Below are 22,981 nucleotides of genomic sequence, written 5' to 3'. Positions count from 1 at the left end.
AGCTTGCAAAATCGAATAAGATAGGAACATAATAACTATTTTATGGAAATAAATTAAAGCATGAATAAGAATAAAATATTAATTAAGTTTGGTTTGCAAAATCTATATCTATGTAAATATATAATAACTATGTCTTTCCTATGGGTTGCTATATATATGAAGGTTGACACATAGGACTATGATTTGTAAGGGATTAATTATTCTCTTGACAAAAGTACTTTTCTACACTTTCCACTCATTTTACATCAAACTTGGGCCGGTGCTTGCCTAATTCGATTTCATGAGTTTTGTAATAGAAAATTTACTACAATTTATAAATGATTATAATGTTTTGTGTCTCATAATAATATATAGAACATAATTATTAATTGAATTATGATTAGATATTGCTTCAAAAAATAGTGCGTAAGCTAATAAGTTGAAACTAATAATATGTCTTAAATTCTATTGGTCCCATATGATAATTATAGTTATTATTTATTTAATCTAATTATTGCGTTTATTTTAAATTAAAATAGTTGATAATAAATAGTAAACTTATTTTTTTTCCTCAATGGATAACCAGTGATAACAATAATAATGTAATAATGACACAATAATCATAATTCAGTGATAAGTTCACATTATTAACTTGTGTTTACTTAAACTATCTATAAATTAGTCTTATAGCTATGCATAAAAACAAATAGTAAATATAATTTCCGACAAGAAGCTACTAAGACCATAATATTAATTACATTTTCTACAAATTTTATTTTTATTTAACTTAAAATTATATTAGCGGTAGCTAAATATAAAATATAACAAACATAAATCCTTACTCAATTTTAGTGCAGGAATCAAGGAGTTCCCATCTCACATGATTGTCCTAGTCCATTCCATCTTCTTTTGCACGTCACTCTTGGGTAAACAAATCGACAAAATTAACTATCAAGAAGACATATATTTAGACAAAAAGTTGTTATTAGTTTTGAAAAATTGACAAACTATATCCAAATGAATTATATTGGATGTGAATTGTGTACAACACATATTACACGTGCTATATACATATTTAAAATCGATTGTTTGACAATTTCGCTCCCAATTCATGAGACAGCGTGAAGATGGAGTGCCGGCTTAACCCTTGGGTCTATAAAAGAATCCGAGGTTTTATGTTATGGTCGAGAAGTACTCTATTCATGTATTCGTATGTATCTCTGTTTCTAATTCAAAAATAGCCTTAAAATGACTATTCATGCAATTATTATCTTCATTTTCCTCTCTTTTAAGACTAACTTTCCCATCTAATATAACCTCAGTCGCGCCTCGGGGCATCCTCGCAGCTAATTATCAGATAATGCTACGCTTGCCATGACCATCGTTTGAGAAAAAGAGAGTAATGTCAACATCACCTCAAAAAACGAAACGAAGAAGAAGATTCTTACGATCACAAGGCAAAGAAAGAAAAGAAAAAAGGCTTGGGGGGAGGGAGGAGGTTTGATTAATATGGTTCCAGACGCGCTCCAATAGAATTAAGATGTGATCCTGTCCTTCCGAAAAAGCCAACGATCCTGCCACCGCCTGGTTCCGATGGGATGCGAAATTCCGTTACCATTTCATTATCTCCCTTTGACCCTGCTCCATAGTAAAGTCCGAACGGCCCATAAGTGGTCTTCGTGGTAAGTATTTTCAGGTTGTGGATGACAGTGCGAGGACTGATTCCATTTCTGCTCATGAATCCCGATATCGAAACTAGACGCTCCTTAGGATAATCTAGAATGGCCTGCAAGAGTAGCAAAGCGAAACACGTTTTGCTTGTGAAAACGTATGAAAGCTCGAGATACCGATGCCAATAAGAAGTGCCTCGGTCTTCGATGCAAAATACTGTGCTACATAAAGCTATGAACATTATGAAAAGCAACATGTATGCATGAGAGAGAGAGAGAGAGAGAGAGAGAGAGAGAGAGAGAGAGACTAACCCTGCTGCATCGAGGGTGGCCATTTTTGCCGTGCTCAGAGCCTAACACGAAGGAACCATTGTTATCGTACGCAATTCTGATGGAGTGAATTCCTATGTATTCAGTTATGTAAAATTCCCTCACATCGGTATGCACTCCATCATCCCATAGAGTCCCTTCAGAGCCTCCAAAGGGTCCAACCGTTTTGAAAGGATACAGGTGCGGTATGGGCTCCGCATACACTCCTATGGAATTGAGAGTCTCACCGTGTCTTCCATAAAAGCCAATGATTCTGGTCCCGGTCGATGGATACCAAAAGTACTTCCCTGTCTCCTTGCCAAAGGGACCGTATGTTCCTCTATTACTGTGAAATGCGAGCGATTGAACAACAGCATTATCGTAGTTGTCATCACCATCCTCTTGCTTGTAACCAGAGATCGATGTCAAGTACTCCCGTGGATAGTCCAATTTAAACTGTGCAATTTAAAAAGTATCTCTTAGAATTGGACGAGTGGAATAAACAAGATCTATTTGTCGAGTTTAATTCAAGATATCACCGGACCAGACACATATCAACATTGTCTTTGCCAATGAGATATGAGTAAGTAAACAGTGACGAATCGGAGAGGTAGAAAATCACTAACCATGGTGAACTTGGCCTTGTCTTCTCCGATGTGGCCACCATGCATACCTGAGCGAACTTGTTCACCACTCTTGTCATACACAAACATGATGTAATGGATGACATCGCTGTGCGTTACCCGAACCTCTACCACACCGTTGAATTTCTTGTCGTCCCAATCACGTCCACCTTGGCCTCCAAATGGCCCAATTGATCTAATTGGGTAGAGATCTGGAATCGGTTCAAAATGTGCTCCAATTTCTTCAAGATGTGTACCACTCTTCCCGTAAAATCCAACAATTTTGCCACCCGTTGCAGGAGATGAGAAGTGCCTTCCCATTTCAACACCAATAGGCCCGATTGTCCTTTTGTTAGTTTGAAAAGTGAGAGATGTAAGTCCGTAGGTTTCTTTGTTAGGTTGAAACGTATACCCGGATATTGAAGTCATATACTCATTTGGATCATGTATTTTGATCTGCAATAATAGATGTGACCATTAAACTCATGATTTAAGTCTCGAAAGAGTCCTCCCAATCTTGGCAATGCAAGTTCGTAAAGATTTTCCAAAGCATTTGTATGTACAGAGGGACATACCGTATGGATCTCGACGTTCCTTACTATATGAAACTTGTTTTGATCAATGCCACCATGAGTCTCCGATTGACACAATTCTTTGTTCTCCTCTTCATACTGAAATGTGATTGATCGGATCAATGGCCCTTTGCTTATTTCAAATTCAACAATGATTGTCCTTACATTGGTATGCTTATCGCCATCATCCCAAAATGACGGATTTGACCTCTCTAATGACCCCACAGACTTAAAGGGATAGAGCTTGTTAGAGTATAACTCGACGTGTGCTCCAATAGATTCGAGAGAATCACCACCCGTCCCGAAAAAGCCGATAATTTTCCCAGCTTCTGATGGTAAAGAGAAGTACTCCCCTTCCTCTCTACCAAAGGGTCCCCATATTCTTTTGTTGGTTCGAAATGTGAGCGAGTTGATAACGCCGGCGAAGAAACCTGAAATTGAGGTTATAAACTCATGCGGGTAACGCAAATTAACCTGCAAATTACAAGTCATTAAACAAGATCATATAGGGGTTCAATGGATATGAATCATTGCATAACATTGGGAAACATGATGCAAACCAATATAATCAATTAAAAGGTTATATAAATCATCAACTTCTCTTTTCCTCCACGAGACTTCACGTCCTCTATTTCAAAAAAACAAAGAAAATAATATTGAGGTTTCATTTATTTCGCGAAAAATAAATGATTTGAAAAATATTTTTCTAAAAATGATCGTTTGTATCGCTTATCATAATTAATCATTATCGATAACAATTTATGTTATGGACGATGAAAATTTTTTCGTTTTTTTTTTATTTTTGTAAGCGATACAAGTGATCATTTTTGAAAATATATTTTTCAAATTATTTATTTTTCGCAAAATAAAGGAACCTGTATTCCTAAAAGTTTCTTCTCAGGCGGCCTTATCTTCAAAAACTACAAGCAACCACCTTATGGAAATCCTAGGGACTGATTTCAATCGATTTCCAATCGAAACCTCCACAATTCTGATCCTTACATTGAAAAAGTAATAAAGGAAATTAGTTTACCAACCTCATATATATGTCCCCTAAGATTTTGACCATGCTTAGTGGATCGAATAGAACCATCCGTGTTGACATAATCAAAATCAATGGAATAAATGAAGTCTGAGCAGCGAAGAACAATCCTCTCTATATCAACGTATCTTCCATCATCCCAACGATCTGCACCGTCGTCTCCAAAAGGTCCAAAAACCTTAAAAGGATGAATATGAGGAATCGGCTCATAAAAAGCTCCAATGGACTCAAGATGAGAGCCATGGCAACTCCCGTGAAACCCGACAATTTTACCGCCGGTGTATGGAAATGAAAAATGCCTCCCATTAGTAGCTGTTCCGATCGGTCCATGATCATTTCTATTAGTATGGATTGTCAATGACTGAAAAATGGTGCATTCGGAAACTTCTTCAGTGTAGCCCGAGATGGAAGTCAAGTACTCACTTGGATGGTCAAGCTTGATCTGAGAAAGAAAAAGGATAACAATTAAAGAACTCAAGAAAAACTATCTACTATAACAATGAAGATTAGACTTCACCAGAAAAAATACAGCATCGAGGGCATCAACAAAATCACATTGCATCCAGACGACGATGTTGATAATGTTTATATCATAGCTCACCGTATATGTTTGGCCTCCTCCACTTGGGCCATGTGTGAACGGACCAACTGGACGTCCGTGTTCATCGTATAAGATAGAGATGGACTTAATTGCTGAATCGAAGCCTATGACAATTTGCCTCACGTCCGCATATTTTTTGTCGTCCCAAATGTCCATACCACTATCACCACCAAATGGTCCCACGACATCAAATGGATACGTGTGAGAAATCGGCCCGAAATGTGCTCCGATTGAGTGGAGATGGCTGCCACATTTCCCATGAAACCCGATAATCTTTCCATCTGAATGTGAGAGATCAAAAGGCTGTCCTTGTTCAGATCCAAATGGTCCATACGTCTTCTTGTTGCTGCGGATCTTGAGAGACCGGACAACATCATGACCACCATAATCATCAATATGGCCTGATATAGAAATTAGGTATTCACTTGGATGATCCAATCTCACCAGCTGCAAGAAGTGCAAAAGTTTTTGTAAGTGTTACCATCATCACATCCATCTAACAGCTAATATGTATTGCTTTTGTGTTATTTTGGATCAATATAATTCCTTTACCATGAAAGATAAATTACTTGACCGAATTTGGTTTAAGTACTTATCCCTAATAGAAAAAGGAACGAAGAAATGTTTTGAGTTTAGAGTTTTTTGCTATAAGTAGGTCCGTGAGCAAAGCTGCCGCATGCCGATTTTGCGGTAAATGAAAGGCAAGATAATAAAGTCCCATAAACAAATCAAAAGAGACGAAGTAAATACGTAAAAGAAGAAAAAAGGAATGATAGAATTTGAACCTTCATACTTGGCAAAGTTACGTGAAGCAGTAACACACTAACACTTCCGTAGATGTTTACATGTTGACCATCACTCCTGACTACCTTACTACATTCTTCTATCTATCAACTTTTCGCGGTAGATTCTATAATGGACGCACAAAAATGATATTGAACTTGTAGTTGACTCTCTTTACCTTCTTATAAGCGATGAGCAGTAAAGTACATAATCAGTCTACTAGAGTGGCACAAAACTGACCGTTTCATTGTCATGGACACGTCCACCGTGCTGGGAGGATCTCTCCAAACACCCGTCCTGATCATAGTCGATGGTGATGGCATCAATAACTGACTGTCCGTAGAGCCTAATTTGCCTCACCCCAGTGTGTGCCCCATCATCAAAAGCATCACCGCCTTGACCTCCATGTGGCCCAACTGACAAGAACGAACGAAAGAGCGAATCGAGATAAGGGCTTTTAACCAACTTCTCCAATGTCCGATGCCATTGATGTTTTGACTTGCCGTTTAGGGATGAACCCAGCCTTTTAAGAGACAATGGATGACCTCCTGCATAATGAGCTAGACTTCGGGACAACTCCTCATAGCCTTCTTGAGGTTCTTCTCTCTTCAAGGCATGGCGGCGAAAGAGCCGAAGCGCTTCATTTGGAAGCAAACCTTTGACGATGTACTTGTCGTCTACCTTGAGATCTTTTAGCAAGTTTTGGTCTCTGGTCGTGATCAAAATTCTGCTCCCGGGACACAGCAGTTCTCGCTCTCCGGCCCCGAAGTAGTCAATCAGTTCTTTCCTAGTAACATTATCAAGAACAAGAAGTATCCTTTTACGGCACATGTTACTATTTATCTCATCAATGTTGGTCTGAATGTCGTCATACATCCTCCATCCTTCCACCTTTATGAGATTATGGAGCAGCTTCTTTTGTAGACCTAATAGACCTACAAGATTGTTGCGATCTGCTTCTCCAATTTTATCAAGAAAAACAAAACACTCAAAATCGCTGCGAATGCTATCGCAAATGACTCTGGACGCCACCGTCTTCCCTATTCCTTCTACTCCACAGATGCCTATCACACGCACGTCCTCCTCTTGGCCCTTTCCAAGTAAAGAAATCACCTCATCTACCAAGACATCCACTCCTATTGCGTTTTTCACAAAGTAGAGTGGCCGTGTTTCGCGGATTTTCTCCACAAGGTACTCTACTATTATGTCCGCAAGTCTCCCTTCATCCCTATGTTGTGCAGTTAAGGTTATAAGAGAAATAAATGTAAATATGCACCAAGAGACAAAATATTCAAGATTTTACACATTCATATGAATGAAAAAACATCCAACTTGTAAATCAGTGCTTGTTATTGAGTTTCCTGCTGATGTAGCATGCGCCTATAGCCAATTATTTTACATCAGAACAAAATTGCGAGTCCTCTGGTGGACGTCCAATGGTATAAGTTGTCGATCATAACTTGTTTACAAGTTCTGGGGAGGCACTTATGCTGTTCCAGGTCACTGTCTCCCGCGCCCCCCCCCCCCCTCTTTTTTATACATTGTTTCAGAGATCCATTGAGCAAGAGTAGACTTGTATTCATTGTACAAGTGCAGTAGTACAGCAGCAGGACACAGCAATGGAAAAAATCAAAACAGGGAGGCTAACAGAGGTCAGTTCTTACTTCTTAGTCATTGCTGAAATTGTTTTGATTTATTGATGTGCCACCATGACAGATTAATCATTAGCGAAACATGAAAATTCCAAGATACTCTAAATGTTTTTATGATTCAATGACACAACCGTAAATTGGTCACTTAGAAGGGAATTAGCATAGCAACTCACAACAATGCTCACTCCCCCCCCCCCCCGCCCCGCCCCAAAAAAAAAAAAAATCTTGAGTGTCCCCAGGCCAAAAATCGAACCCACAACCATGGGATTCTAAACCCAAAGCATGAGAATGCCATTACTATTAGGTGGGTAAAATATCCTATAATTGTAATATATTGTAGATAAGTTTTGACATTTGGTTGTCAAATGATTATGACTTTATCATACGTCTGTAGTTTGATAAATGAGGTTCATATAGATGACAAATGGAACATAAATTTTGCAAAAATTGCAGAAAACAAAGAAGAACAAGCAATATGCAGAGGTAATGAGGAGAGCTGGTCACTTCCTAAAACCATATTAACACCTTCCCTATAGGCTTCCACAAGAGTCTTGCGGCGACTGGCTCTGGGGACAGGGATTGTCCCAAGTACGCACAGTAACAATGGGCATAAGGCAAGCATAAAGGTGACAGACCGAGACGGTACGAGGTTGTACCGTCGCCTTATCTCATTTTTTCAGTTTATGCAATATACGATGAAGTAGCATATTCTGTCATGATCCCCAACGAATTATTCATGAATAGAAATATTCGGCCAATTTCTCTTGCAATAACTGCTAAAGAAAGATCTTTTTTGATTTTGATGTTAATTAAGGGGACAAATTCGGCATATCGGTTTACACAACGTTAGGATTAGCAAACATCAACATATTAAGTCCCCCAATGAGTGAAAATCCTAGCAAGTAGCAAATAATAGCAGAGGAGGAGGAAAAAGAAACTTATGGCCCTTTGTTTGAAGGAAACTGTTTTCGAGAACTAGCTTAGATTGGGGGGAAATCGACTTCCCCGGAAATGGTTCGTATGAGCCCATCAGGTACCCAAAAAATGGCAAGAACTCGAAAGAGTTTGAATTTCCACATTCAACATCAAACACACATTTAAACTAGAATCAAGATGATCGGAGCCACAAAATGATAACGCAATGAACATGGTGGAGAATAAGGAGAAGAAGAAGGAGAGATGCTGTACCCTCCGGCGTCGTTCCGCAAGCCGAATCCTGTCAATTGCTTAGTCTCTCTCAGGGCGTCCCTCCATTTCTGTATCTGCTCTTCATCTGTCGCCTTTCCACACAATCTCGCGAAACCTTGAGCGAATGCACTTCCGCCCTCGAAGTCCGAAATGTCTCCGGCTTTTACCTCGTGGAAGATGGGAACAACAAGGTGGCCATGGTTCCCGAACCTCTTCTTGCACTCCAGGATCTCGACCAGCTCGTTCATGCACCACTTCGAGTCGGCGTAGTTCCTGGAGAACACGATCAGGGCGATCCTCGCGTGCCATATCGCTTCGAAAAGCTTGGATTTGATTTCTTCACCAATGTCTTCTCTCGCGTTGTCACTGAAAGCATTGACACGCACATTAAAAAGTTAAGTACCTTCATTTCTCTCTCTTCCTCCGCCATGACAGCCACCCCCATACCGGCCCCTGGCACGGCCGTCGCCACCGCTCAAGTTACCCCCCTCCGCCTCCGTTGCCGCACATATCTGCTCTGCCCGACCAGATCTGGAACCACGGCGACGGGGGGAAGGCGGCGGAGCCGACCGGATCCGAACGGTGACTTTGCCGGGGCACATGACCCAGCGCGGCGGTTCGTCCACGGAGCCTTGCTCCGTCCTCGGCCGCTCCACGATCCGGACGACGCGCCGGCGACAGCGGGGGAGGCGCGGAGGTCAAAGCTCAGAGGCGGCGGCGTGGACTGACCCGGGAGGGGGGGGGGGGGAAGAGAGAGAAATTAGGTGGTCCGAATAGATTTCTATTATTAATTATTAATTATTATTATTGTTTTTCTTTTCATTTAATCCCATTGGATGGGGAAAAAAAAGGGAAAAAACGATTTGCCACGTCACCTGAAGAATTGGATGGAGGCCCGCCGGAGATCGGAGAAGAGGTGCGCTACGAAGTTTCTCCTCACATCCTTGCCTCGGAAGCTCACGAACACATCGTACCTCCATCGAGGAGGACGGCGGGGAGGAGGACGAGGAAGAGGCGGCGGCGGCGGCGGCGGCGGAGGAGGAGGAGGGGAAGTCGTCGACATGGTCTCTGAGTTTATATAGATTATGAGTTTGATTTAAGAGATTGGGGATAGTGAAGTTCGATCGCTGCTCGCACGAGGGAGAATCTGCGAACGGGGGCGGGGATGGAGATTCGTCTCCCGATGCCAGAATTTCCACCCAATCTCGCTTTTGGAGACGACGCTGGAAGCGAAACCAAGCGAAGAAGGCGATGATGATGTGGAGCTCCGTCAAACCGAATCGGGTCGGGTCGGGTCGGGTTGTTTGGGTTTTGAATGGCAGGTGGCGACGACGATGAACTGAACGGCGAAATGGCTCGTACGGAATCGAGAAAAGGAAAAGCGGAAGAAGCTCTTTGGCAACTTTGTGGGGGCGAGGCCACTGTTGGTGAAATTTCTGGGGCATTGCCGCTTGATGCTGAAGATGATCAGGAAGATGATTTTTCTTAAATTGACTTTTTTTCGATTTGCATATTGTATGGTGTGAATATTACTATTTCGTTAACCGCCATATTTTGATGTTACAAAAACCTGAAACCCCGCACGCGTGGATTTTATGCTCTTCAAGTGCGATTGCACTGATATATTTTAATTCGGTACCGTAAAAAAATAGATTTTACACGATTGCCACTTTCTCGATTGATCATTTAAAACATTGAAGTGTTAAGTAAAAATCTATTAATAACAGTTTAAATGGATCGTGTGTTCTATTTTTTTTTTTTGACTTTTTTTTTTCTTCCTAGAACCGGATTATATGTTTTAAATGAATTCATTGGATCCTTGAGGCTAAAGGGGCGAATCCCGAATCATCCCCTCCCTTGTTTTTTTTTTATCCCCTTTTAAAGACCTAAGTCAAAGATGCAGTGAGCGATATACTCCAGTCATTAGTTCATTTGTCCGACCGATTGAGCCGAACCAATACTAGATCTGATCGATACTTTCAGCCATTCCGATTGAAACTATTCATTTTAAGTAACATCGCAGTCGCCACTCATCTCTTCCATCTCCGTCGCGGCTCCATGCCGGCCTTGTCTTTCGCCTCCTCCGTGGCTCCATTAGAAACACCCCCATTTTGCTTAATCCACAAAAAACTAAGACCCCGGCCGCCGCCTTTCTCCCAAGCTGATGCAGAAGCCGACTATCCCTCACATGCAAATCCTTTTGCCCTTCATGTTGGCGGAAATTGCAGCACTGCCATCGTGAGCATTCGGCGCTCGGTTTCGGACGGAAGAGTCTTTCACCATTTCAAAAAACTCGATAACTGGTAAACCTATTCTTCAAAAAAAGTTACAAAAAATATTTTCTGAAAAAATGATAGTTTATATTACTTATAAAAAGAAATGAAATATTTTTATCACTCACGAAATCCGGGGTCCTTCGTCATTTCGCTATCCCGATTTTTTAAATCACGACCAACAACATCGTCTTTGAATTATTATTTTTTTCCCATTTGGGTATCGACCTTAGAAATCCTTACTCGGGCGCTTCACTCATGAACATATTTCTTAAGCCCGTATAAAATTTTGCCCGAGCCTAGATAAACTCGCCGGGTTCAAGTAAGTGATCGGGTTTAGTGCGATAATCTACTGGACGAAAAAAGGAACCAATGATTAATGTGATGCATTTTTTTCACTAGAAAAGATAAGTTAAAAGACCCCAGATCTATTCGACATTAAGAAAAACAATTTAAACCATGTTTTCCTCCAACCAGGTAAGGGTCATGTATGACTAACAAGGTAGAGGTGCACCGGCTTCCTAGTAGCAAAAAACCTCGGATATGATTGGCTTTGCATTATATATTATTCGGATCTTTAAATTCCATGGTTAGTTTACGAATATGATTAAAATATTATGGTTGTTTAAATTGTAATGACCATAACCTTCTAAATTTAACGTTAAACTCCACCATTAGTTTACAAATCATTAACATAATCTTGTTCTAAGTATCGTGTAAATTATGAGATCTAACTAAAAATAGAACATGAGATATAGCGTAGTGGTGATATTGAGATTGGTTGATGAAGATACGATTCTATATAAATCCTTTAACACACTTTATTCTTGGAGGATACACATGTGATGTGCGTCCAACTTTGTCCGCTTATTTTCCAGAAAGCAGTTTCATGACGTTCCTGCGCCTTAAGATCCAGAGAAGAGGACTTCTTTCATCTTGATCTAGTGCATCATAATCAGCACGATACCTTGTGACAATGCGATTTAAGAAGGCCGTCAACATGAACTGCCTGCGGTGGAGAGGCTAGCAAACGAAGAATGGTCATTAATTAAAGGGAAAAAAATTAACACTAGACGAAGTAAGAAAAGGAACAACCCTTCTCAATGAACACAAAGGAGAACATATAGTGAAACAGAGTAAATCACAGACTTCAGAAGATGCAATTCCATGATCTTTGGCAGAAGCAGTTTCATAAAAATTGAAATGACCACTATAGCTAGTGGCATCACACATTACTGTTCATCAGCACAGCATAAAAGTCACCCATGAAAAGCTCAAAATCCTTTCTTAACTCAAGACGAAACCTGGCACACCAATGCTATAATTATCAAATTCGTTCTTTACTTCATGCCAATGCTATAAGAACAACAATACCTCAAAAGAAAAATGAGAGAATGAATAAGTACCCGATACCCATTTATATCAGCTGCCTCTACCCAAGCTCCACGAACAGCGGCCCAATGCAGTGCAGTCTGCTTCACGTTGTCATTCACATTAGGGTGAAGATGAAGATGAAGGAAAAAGAAAAGAAAAGAAAAGAAAAAAAAATTGAAAAAATAAAAAAATAATATTAAAAAATTACCACATCAATGTCGGCCAGCGTCCACGTCAGCGCCGGCCAGCCAAAATTGGCCGGATGGACTGAATTGACATAAATAAAAAAAGGTTTAGAACTGAATTGGCACAAAAAAATATTTATGACTGAATTGGCACAATTGCAATAAATTTAGGACTGTTTTGGTAATTTTCCCCTCACATTCACTTTACCCCCATTCGTCAATGGCCATTTTAAAAACAATTCGTCATCCAACACCGACATACATCAAGAGCTACAACAATTAGTACGTTAAGACAGAAACAAGTAGGAAGCAAATGCTTCCAGCAGCAACTAACACACGCAAGCAAAGGAACAAGAAGCGAGCGACGAAAAGCAATACCTCAATGATGTACTGAAGGATGTCGGCGAAGTTGTTGAGAGCAGCCCACTGTAGAGCGTAGTATTCGTTAGTATCGGGTGTCGAGAGAGGCTCCTTCTTGCTCCACGAACTTGCTCAATTTCTCCAAATCGCCGTAGGCAGAGGCGGAGAACTCATCGACGGGGGCCGCTTCGTTGGGAGGGTTTTGGGTGTTCGCCGCTGCGGAGGACTCGGTGACTTCGATATCCGACGAAGCCATACGAGTGTGACCTCAGGCGATCACTGCGGGAAAGGTTGAATGGTGATTGCAGGAATTGTGGTTTAGTTTGGGGGTTTATGCCTTATAACCGTCGCCTGCTCACTGGTCAACTTCGATTTCTGGGTCAAACCCGAACCTATCCTTCCTTTTCTTTTCTTTTTTAGCAGATATTTTGAAATGGGCTTGGGATTGAGAATTCATTTTCTGAAGGTGCCAAAAGAAAATCACACATTTAGTTCAAATTTAGTCCAAGCATTCTTTTGCACAACCATAGAAATCGAAACCTTTAGCTCGCGAAATTGAATAAGATAGGAATTGAACAATTATTTCATGAGAACAAAATAGAGCGCGAATAGGAATTGGATATCTGCCTAGCGTGGTTTGCAGAATCTTTGTCTTTTTAAATATATAATAGCCTTGTCTTTTTCTAAGAGTTGCTACCAAGGTTGACATATACGACTGTGATTTGTAAGAGATTGATTTATTCTCCTTATAAAGGGTGCTTTCATACATATTGTAATTGTTTTACTTCAGTTTAGGACATGTGCTTTTCGATTCCATGAGTTTTGTTAGAGAACAAATGGTTTTAACGAGTTTAAATGCTGCAAATTAGTAATTATTAGAATTTCAACATTTCATGTACCTCTTCCTACTAAGTATTTCCTTGGAAATTTTTTACTATTTCCTCAATGTAACAATAATGCGGTTAATTACATAAAAAATTTCCCTTAAGTAATATTTAACGGATTCCATTTTTGACTCTTTGATTTTTTTTTAATATATACAAACTCCTTATGATTTATATTTGGATCTTTCCACTCTTTTCACATTTGATCCAGATTTCCAAATATTCTAAAAATTATGAAAACCCTAGATTTCATGATTATTGTCTTTTTGGTTTCTTTTAAAACTCTTTTACTTTAGTGAAGAAAAGAAGATGAGCAAATTTTTGGCAAAAAAGGTAATGAAGAAGAGCAGATTTTTTTTGAAACTTAGGCTAGGGATTCATAATTCATTTTCTGAAGGTGCCAAACGAAAATTACACATTTGGTTCACATATGGTCCAAGCATTCTTCTGCTCAACCATAGACCAAATCGAAACCTTTAGCTTGCAAAATTGAATAAGATAGGAACATAATAACTATTTTATGGAAATAAATTAAAGCATGAATAAGAATAAAATATTAATTAAGTTTGGTTTGCAAAATCTATATCTATGTAAATATATAATAACTATGTCTTTCCTATGGGTTGCTATATATTAAGGTTGACACATAGGACTATGATTTGTAAGGGATTAATTATTCTCTTTACAAAAGTACTTTTCTACACTTTCCACTCATTTTACATCAAACTTGGGCCGGTGCTTGCCTAATTCGATTTCATGAGTTTTGTAATAGAAAATTTACTGCAATTTATAAATGATTATAATGTTTTGTGTCTCATATTAATATATAGAACATGATTATTAATTGAATTATGATTAGATATTGCTTCAAAAAATAGTGCGTAAGCTAATAAGTTGAAACTAATAATATGTCTTAAATTCTATTGGTCCCATATGATAATTATAGTTATTATTTATTTAATCTAATTATTGCGTTTATTTTAAATTTAAATAGTTGATAATAAATAGTAAACTTATTTTTTTTTCTCAATGGATAAACAGTGATAACAATAATAATGTAATAATGACACAATAATCATAATTCAGTGATAAGTTCACATTATTAACTTGTGTTTACTTAAACTATCTATAAATTAGTCTTACGGCTATGCATAAAAATAAATAGTAAATATAATTTCCGACAAGAAGCTACTAAGACCATAATATTAATTATATTTTCTACAAATTTTATTTTTATTTAACTTAAAATTATATTAGCGGTAGCTAAATATAAAATATAACAAACATAAATCCTTACTCAATTTCAGTGCAGGAATCAAGGAGTTCCCATCTCACATGATTGTCCTAGTCCATTCCATCTTCTTTTGCACGTCACTCTTGGGTAAACAAATCGACAAAATTAACTATCAAGAAGACATATATTTAGACAAAAAGTTGTTATTAGTTTTGAAAAATTGACAAACTATATCCAAATGAATTATATTGGATGTGAATTGTGTACAACACATATTACACGTGCTATATACATATTTAAAATCGATCGTTTGACAATTTCGCTCCCAATTCATGAGACAGCGTGAAGATGGAGTGCCGGGTTAACCCTTGGGTCTATAAAAGAATCCGAGGTTTTATGTTATGGTCGAGAAGTAATCTCTCCATGTATTCGTATGTATCTCTGTTTCTAATTCAAAAATAGCCTTAAAATGACTATTCATGCAATTGTTATCTTCATTTTCCTCTCTTTTAAGACTAACTTTCCCATCTAATATAACCTCAGTTGCGCCTCGGGGCATCCTCACAACTAATTATCAGATAATGCTACGCTTGCCATGACCATCGTTTGAGAAAAAGAGAGTAACGTCAACATCACCTCAAAAAAGAAACGAAGAAGAAGATTCTTACGATCACAAGGCAAAGAAAGAAAAGAAAAAAGGCTTGGGGGAGGGAGGAGGTTTAATTAATATGGTTCCAGACGCGCTCCAATAGAATTAAGATGTGATCCTGTCCTTCCGAAAAAGCCAACGATCCTGCCACCGCCTGGTTCCGATGGGATGCGAAATTCCGTTACCGTTTCATTATCTCCATTTGACCATGCTCCATAGTAAAGTCCGAATGGCCCATAAGTGGTCTTCGTGGTAAGTATTTTCAGGTTGTGGATGACAGCGCGAGGACTGCTTCCATTTCCGCTCATCAATCCCGATATCGAAACTAGACGCTCCTTAGGATAATCTAGAATGGCCTGCAAGAGTAGCAAAGCGAAACACGTTTTGCTTGTGTAAACGTATGAAAGCTCGAGATACCGGATGCCAATAAGAAGTGCCTCGGTCTTCGATGCAAAATACTGTGCTACATAAAGCTATGAACATTATGAAAAGCAACATGTATGCATGAACGACTTACAGACAGAAAAAAGACGAGAGAGAGAGAGAGAGTAGACTAACCCTGCTGCATCGAAGGTGGTCATTTTCGCCGTGTTCAGAGCCTAACACGAAGGAACCATTGTTGTCGTACGCAATCCTGATGGAGTGAATTCCTATGTATTCAGTTATGTAAAATTCCCTCACATCGGTATGCACTCCATCATCCCATAGAGTCCCTTCAAAGCCTCCAAAGGGTCCAACGGTTTTGAAAGGATACAGGTGCAGTATGGGCTCCGCATACACTCCTATGGAATTGAGAGTCTCACCGTGTCTTCCATAAAAGCCAATGATTCTGGTCCCGGTCGATGGATACCAAAAGTACTTCCCTGTCTCCTTGCCAAAGGGACCATATGTTCCTCTATTACTGTGAAATGCGAGCGATTGAACAATAGCATTATCGTAGTTGTCATCACCATCCTCTTGCTTATAACCAGAGATCGATGTCAAGTACTCCCATGGATAGTCCAATTTAAACTGCGCAATTTAAAAAGTATCTCTTAGAATTGGACGAGTGGAATAAACATGATCTATTTGTCGAGTTTAATTCACGATATCACGGGACCAGACACATATCAACATTGTCTTTGCCAATGAGATATGAGTAAGTAAACAACGACGAATCGAAGAGGGAGAAAAACACTAACCACGGTGAATTTGGCCTTGTCTTCTCCAATGTGGCCACCGTGCATACCTGAGCGAACTTGTTCACCACTCTTGTCATACACAAACATGATGTAATGGATGACATCGCTGTGCATTACCTGCACCTCTACCACACCGTTGAATTTCTTGTCATCCCAATCACGTCCACCTTGGCCTCCAAATGGCCCAATTGATCTAATTGGGTAGAGATCTGGAATCGGTTCAAAATGTGCTCCAATTGCTTCAAGATGTGTACCACTCTTCCCGTAAAATCCAACAATTTTGCCACCCGTTGCAGGAGATGAGAAGTGCCTTCCCATTTCAACACCAATAGGCCCGATTGTCCTTTTGTTAGTTTGAAAAGTGAGAGATGTAAGTCCGTAGGTTTCTTTGTTAGGTTGAAACGTATACCCGGATATTGAAGTTAGATACTCATTTGGATCATGTATTTTGATCTGCAATAATAGATGTAACCATTAAACTCACGATTTAAGTCTCGAAAGAGTCCTGCCAATCTTGGCAATGCAAGTTCGTAACGATTTTCCAAAGCATATGTATGTACAAAGGGACATACCGTATGGATCTCGACGTTCCTTACTATATGAAACTTGTTTTGATCAATGCCACCATGAGTCTCCGATTGACACAAGTCTTTGTTCTCCTCTTCATACTGAAATGTGATTGATCGGATCAATGGCCCTTTGCTTGTTTCAAATTCAACAATGATTGTCCTCACATTGGTATGCTTATCGCCATCATCCCAAAATGACGGATTCGAACTCCCTAATGACCCCACAGACTTAAAGGGATAGAGCTTGTTAGAGTATAACTCGATGTGTGCTCCAATAGATTCGAGAAAATCACCACCCGTCCCGAAAAAGCCGATAATTTTCCCAGCTTCTGATGGTAAAGAGAAGTACTCCCCTTCCTCTCTACCAAAGGGTCCCCATATTCTTTTGTTTGTTCGAAATGTGAGCGAGTTGATAACGCCGGCGAAGAAACCTGAAATTGAGGTTATAAACTCATGCGGGTGACGCAATTTAACCTGCAAATTACAAGTCATTAAACAAGATCATATAGGGGTTCAATGGATATGAATCATTGCATAACATTGGTAAACCTGATGCAAACCAATATAATCAATTAAAAGGTTATATAAATCATCAACTTCTCTTTTCCTCGCCGAGACTTCACGTCCTCTATTTCAAAAGAACAAAGAAAATAATATTGAGGTTTCATTTATTTCGCAGAAAATAAATAATTTTGAAAAATATTTTCCTAAAAATGATCATTTGTATCGCTTATCATAATTAATCATTATCGATAACAATTTATGTTATGGACGATGAAATTTTTTTCATTTTTTATTTTTATTTTTGTAAGCCATACAAGTGATCATTTTTGAAAATATATTTTTCAAATCATTCATTTTTCGCAAAACAAACGAACCAGTGTTCCTAAAAGTTTCTTCTCAGTTGGCCTTATCTTCAAAAACTACAAGCAACCACCTTATGGAAATCCTAGGGATTGATTTCAATCGATTTCCAATCGAAACCTCCACAATTCTGATCCTTACATTGAAAAAGTAATAAAGGAAATTAGTTTACCAACCTCATATATATGTCCCCCAAGATTTTGACCATGCTTAGTGGATCGAATAGAACCATCCGGGTTGACATAATCAAAATCAATGGAATAAATGAAGTCTGAGCAGCGAAGAACAATCCTCTCTATATCAACGTATCTTCCATCATCCCAACGATCTGCACCGTCGCCTCCAAAAGGTCCAAAAACCTTAAAAGGATGAATATGAGGAATTGGCTCATAAAAAGCTCCAATGGACTCAAGACGAGAGCCATGGCAACTCCCGTGAAACCCGACAATTTTACCGGCGGTGTATGGAAATGAAAAATGCCTCCCATTATTAGCTGTTCCAATCGGTCCATGATCATTTCTATTAGTATGGATTGTCAATGACTGAAAAATGGTGCATTCAGAAACTTCTTCAGTGTAGCCCGAGATGGAAGTCAAGTACTCACTTGGATGGTCGAGCTTAATCTAAGGAAAAAAATCAAAATTCAAGAAGAGGTGAGGAAAACAAGACACAAATTCAAGAGAATAACATATTTCTAAGGAGATAATTATGTTCACTTTTTTTGGTTTTGTGTTGTCTCATTTCTTCCGATTTTTCTTTTAACTGCTTTTGGCCCCATATATTTCCCTATAACTTAAACGAGCGGAACTCAGCTATACAATCCAAAATTTTTTCTAAAAAAAGAAAAAAATTTGCAATGACTTACCCGATATGTTTCACCTCCACCTGTGCCATGTATGAAGGGCCCAACTGGACGTCCACACTTGTCGTATAAAATAGAGATATACTTGATTGTTGAATCGAAGCCTACCACGATTTCCCTCACATCTGTATATTTCCCGTCATTCCAAATGTCTGTACCATAATCACCCCCAAATGGTCCCACAACCTCAAAAGGATACGCACGAGAAATTGGCCCAAAGTGTGCTCCAATTGAATCAAGATGGACGCCACAATTTCCATGAAACCCAATAATTCTTCGGCCACCAACTTCCGAATGAAAAGATAGCCCATTTCCAGAGCCAAATGGTCCATATATCCTTCTGTTGGTATGGAATTTGAGAGATTGAATCAAGATAGGAATTTGGTAGTTTCTTATATGCCCTGACATTGAAGTCAGGTATTCATTTGGATAATCTAGTTTGACCTGCAATAAGTGCAAAATTTTTTTGTAAGTGTCACCATTCTCTTTCAAGATTAATAGGTAATTTTGTTCATATATGGAACCTAAATTTTAGATTTTTGTCTGTCCCTTTGATTTGTTGTTCCATCTACACGGACTTCCTTTCAACAATGCTATATGAGAGTTCATATTGATCATATGATGGGTTTTTTTTGCTTCTTGTGTCATATAGCACATGATTACTTCTCTCAATCATGATGATCCAGAGTCCAAAAAACATACAACCCAATGAAATTTTTAAGAGTAAAAGGATACTAACCGTAAAAATGTTACCACAAAGATGTCTGCCGTGCTCCAAAGAACGCACCAAACACCCGTCTTGATCATAATCGATGGTGATGGAATTGATAACAGAGTCAGCGAGGACTCTAATTTGCCTTACACCAGTGTATGTTTTATCATCATAAGCACCGCCCTGTTGATCTCCATGCGGCCCATCGGATTTCAATGGGAGAGATCCATCAATGCAATCAAGATAAGGGCTTCTCACCAACTTGTCCAATATTTCATGCCATTTATCTTTTGACTGATCGCTAAGGTAGGAACCTAATCTTTTAAGGGCCGATGGATGACCTCCTGCATAATGAAATAGACTGAGAGACAACTCCTCATAGCCTTGTTTAGGTTCTGATCTCTTGAAGGCATGGTGACAAAAGAGTTGAAGTGCGTGGTCTGGACTCAATCCTTTGACAATGTACTTTTCATCTACCTTGAGATCTTTCAGCAAATGTCGATCTCTTGTCGTGATCAAGATTCTACTCCCGGCGAAAAAGGATTCTCGATCTCCGGCGCCGAAGTACTCCATGTGTTCTTTCTTAGTAACATTATCAAGAACAAGAAGTATCTTTTTACGATTCATGCTACGCTTTATCTCATTGATGTTGGAGTGAATGTCATAAATCACTCTATCCACCTTCGTGAGATTTCTGAGTAACTTCTTTTGTAAGCCGAGATGATCACTCTGATTCCCTTCTCCAATTTTACCGAGAAAGACAGAATACTTGAACTCACGACGAATGCCTTCACAAGCAACTCCGGCCACCGTTGTCTTACCTATTCCTTCCGCACCACATATGCCTATCATGCGCACAGCCTCCTCTTGGCCATTCCTTAGTAAGGAAATCACATCGTTTGCCAAACGATCTACTCCAATTGCATTTTTCACAAAGTAGAGAGGCCATGTTTGACGAATCTTATCGGAAAGGCAGTCGACTATAAGTTTAGTGAACTCCGATTCATTGCTGATGTTAAAAGTAAGTACATAAATTGTATGAGCAATATGTATGAGAACATAAACAGACATGTGCGTTTAAGATGACGCATGACAAAACATTGTGCTCTAATTAAACGTGGGTGTATGAGATATGCATAGAAGAATATCGAGCATATGATTAAGGCCCCGTTTGGTTCAGCATTTGGAATGCTCATTTGGGCTATAAAGTCCCTTGGCCAAATGCAAATGGTGTTGGCAACTTTTTTTACTCACTTTGGGGAGATGCAATTGTATTTGGAATGCTCTCCAAGGGACTTTCAGCCAATGCAAGAGTGGAGGTGCTTTGAGAAGTTACATTTTCGGAATGCAACTTGCACTGTTCATCATGACTGTTCATCTTCCCCAGAGGCAGGTCCGGCGGCTGGCAACCGCCGCTTGAGGGCTAGTCCGACCCAGGCGACCACAGGTGGTGGTGGCCGGCGACTAGATCTGGCCATCGGCGGTTGGTCGGCAACCAGATCTAGCCGGCAGGGTGGCCGGTGGTTAAGTTCCACCGAAGCTTTTTTTTTGAAATATTAGCAAAAGTCCTTTAGCCCAAGTTAATTTTAAAAAATACTTACCAAACACTACTTGCATTTCAAAAAACCACTTTAATCCAAAGGTATTTGCATTTCCCCAAATGCATTCCCGCAAAGTCAAACCAAATGTATCCTAAATCACTATTGGCATTGACATGTATAATAAAGAAATGGTCATCAAGTAAGCTCTACTTTCGATAGAAGCCTCATCCTGCGGCAGAGGAAGGAAGGTGGGTCTAGTTTGTTTGTTTTTTCTCTTTTATTGGCGTTTCTCGGTCGTCTTGCGTCGCGCCGTACCATGCATACGAACTATGAAGAAGCAACACATTTCTGACTAAGGCCATAAAACAGTTAAAATTAAGTAAAAAAAGCATTCTTCGTCAGTACTTTCCTAATTTCTACTATGTTCTCATGTTTTTAAGTCTGAAACTCCAAAATTTGGCCCAAAAAGGGGTATGAAACCTCAAAAGGAACTTGTCGCGGAATAAAATTAGTAGACTCTATTATACATTTTTTCTTGGAAGTGAACCGATTCAAACCTAGTATCTTGTTTGCATTTGTCTCCCTTTGTAGTTTTAATTTTGGTTACCTAATCCTCAAAAATGCATACAAGAATCTTGGGGAAATTCAAAACGGCTTTTTGCTTTGACTTTCTTAATATTTTAAAGGAAAAAATATCAAAAAGTATTGGCTCTCGTATCATATAATATTTTTTGGCAACCCTAAAGTTCTTAAAATTTAAAGTATTAAATAAATACGTAATTTAATATGTAATTACTACGATATGAACCTTGAATTCCTACAAATAGCATTCCAATTGCATCTAACATCTGGTCCTATTTACAAATTTGTCATTTTCATTTCAATTTTGCCCTTCCCACCGTTTCAAATTCACCTACTATGAAAATTCGCTTGACAAAAACCCTAACCCCATCTATACCACCCAATGCTCAGCCCCTCCCCTCAGACCCCCACCGCGCCATCACCACCCGCCACCAACCACGACCCGGGCTGAGCCAGAACCCATACAGCTCTGCCTGAGTCAAATCCGAGTTGAACTCAACAGATCTGAGTCGAGCTCGACGCAGAGCATGGTTGAGAAGAGGGAGATGCGGAGAGCATAATGAGAAAGAAAGATTCACAGAGAGGGCTTAGTTATTATTTTTCAAAATATGGCAACAAGAATTTTCTGGAAAGACGAAAGAGACTTATACTAGTTCAATTCCCTCAAGAAAACCTATTCCGTCGATTTTTCACAAAAACCGTCTACAAAGCAGACAAACCAAAGAAATAACTTCAAAAAAAGGAACAATCATGGATGGATGGCGATACTAAGCTTCGACATGGAGAAAGAATCACAAGTACGTACCCACAAGCGTGGTTCTGCAAATGGAAGCCGGAAAGATGCGTGGCCTCTACTAGGGCATCCCTCCATATTTTTATCTGCGCGTCGTCTCTCTTGCTCTCGCACAACCTCTCGAAACCTCGCGCGAACTCGCTTCCACTCGTCAACTTCGAAACATCGTCCGTGCTCACGCCATGGAAGACCGAAATGGCCACGTGACCGTGGTTCTTGAGCTGCCTTCTGCATTCGAGGATCTCGACCAGCTCATTCAGGCACGACTTGGAGTCAGCATAGTTTTTGGAGAACACGATGAGGGCGAATCTTGAGTGGCGGATCGCTCTCGAGAGCTTGTCATTGATCTCCTCCCCAGCGTCCTCTTTGTCTTCGTCGCTGAAGTAGTCAATCCCCGCCTCGTCCAGCCTGCTGAAGAGGTGCGATATGAAGTTGTTCCTCACATCCTTGCCTCTGAAACTCACGAATACGTCATGTATCCATTGATGAGAACACATGG

The 22,981-nt window shown here is 39.6% G+C and overlaps 2 protein-coding genes and 1 pseudogene across 2 annotated transcripts; all 3 read right to left on the bottom strand.

Moving 5' to 3' along the window:
* Positions 1-1,423: 1,423 nt before the first annotated feature.
* LOC115664695 (jacalin-related lectin 4-like) lies at positions 1,424-9,485 on the bottom strand. Its single transcript, XM_056304982.1, has 9 exons — positions 9,295-9,485; positions 8,420-8,785; positions 5,820-6,807; positions 4,797-5,243; positions 4,191-4,637; positions 3,157-3,627; positions 2,585-3,037; positions 1,991-2,414; positions 1,424-1,881 (listed from the first exon to the last, which is right to left on the bottom strand). Exons 1-9 carry the CDS (start codon positions 9,480-9,482, stop codon positions 1,484-1,486), a joined length of 4,182 nt encoding a protein of 1,393 aa, XP_056160957.1. The 5' UTR covers positions 9,483-9,485; the 3' UTR covers positions 1,424-1,483.
* Positions 9,486-10,101: 616 nt separating this feature from the next.
* On the bottom strand, positions 10,102-12,867 carry LOC130135508 (probable protein S-acyltransferase 23; annotated as a pseudogene).
* Positions 12,868-15,287: 2,420 nt separating this feature from the next.
* LOC115690363 (jacalin-related lectin 4-like) lies at positions 15,288-22,981 on the bottom strand. Its single transcript, XM_056304747.1, has 8 exons — positions 22,495-22,981; positions 19,594-20,575; positions 18,858-19,298; positions 18,169-18,615; positions 17,132-17,602; positions 16,563-17,012; positions 15,937-16,389; positions 15,288-15,734 (listed from the first exon to the last, which is right to left on the bottom strand). The coding sequence occupies exons 1-8, from the start codon at positions 22,977-22,979 to the stop codon at positions 15,453-15,455; spliced, it is 4,011 nt and encodes a 1,336-aa protein (XP_056160722.1). The 5' UTR covers positions 22,980-22,981; the 3' UTR covers positions 15,288-15,452.

Source organism: Syzygium oleosum, unplaced genomic scaffold, assembly GCF_021117445.2.
Source record: "Syzygium oleosum isolate NSW1041296 unplaced genomic scaffold, Sole_v2.1 Sole_v2.33, whole genome shotgun sequence".
In the NCBI taxonomy this organism is placed as follows: Eukaryota; Viridiplantae; Streptophyta; class Magnoliopsida; order Myrtales; family Myrtaceae; genus Syzygium; species Syzygium oleosum.
Note: the sequence above shows the minus strand (reverse complement) of the source record. Positions and strands in the feature narration are given on the sequence as shown.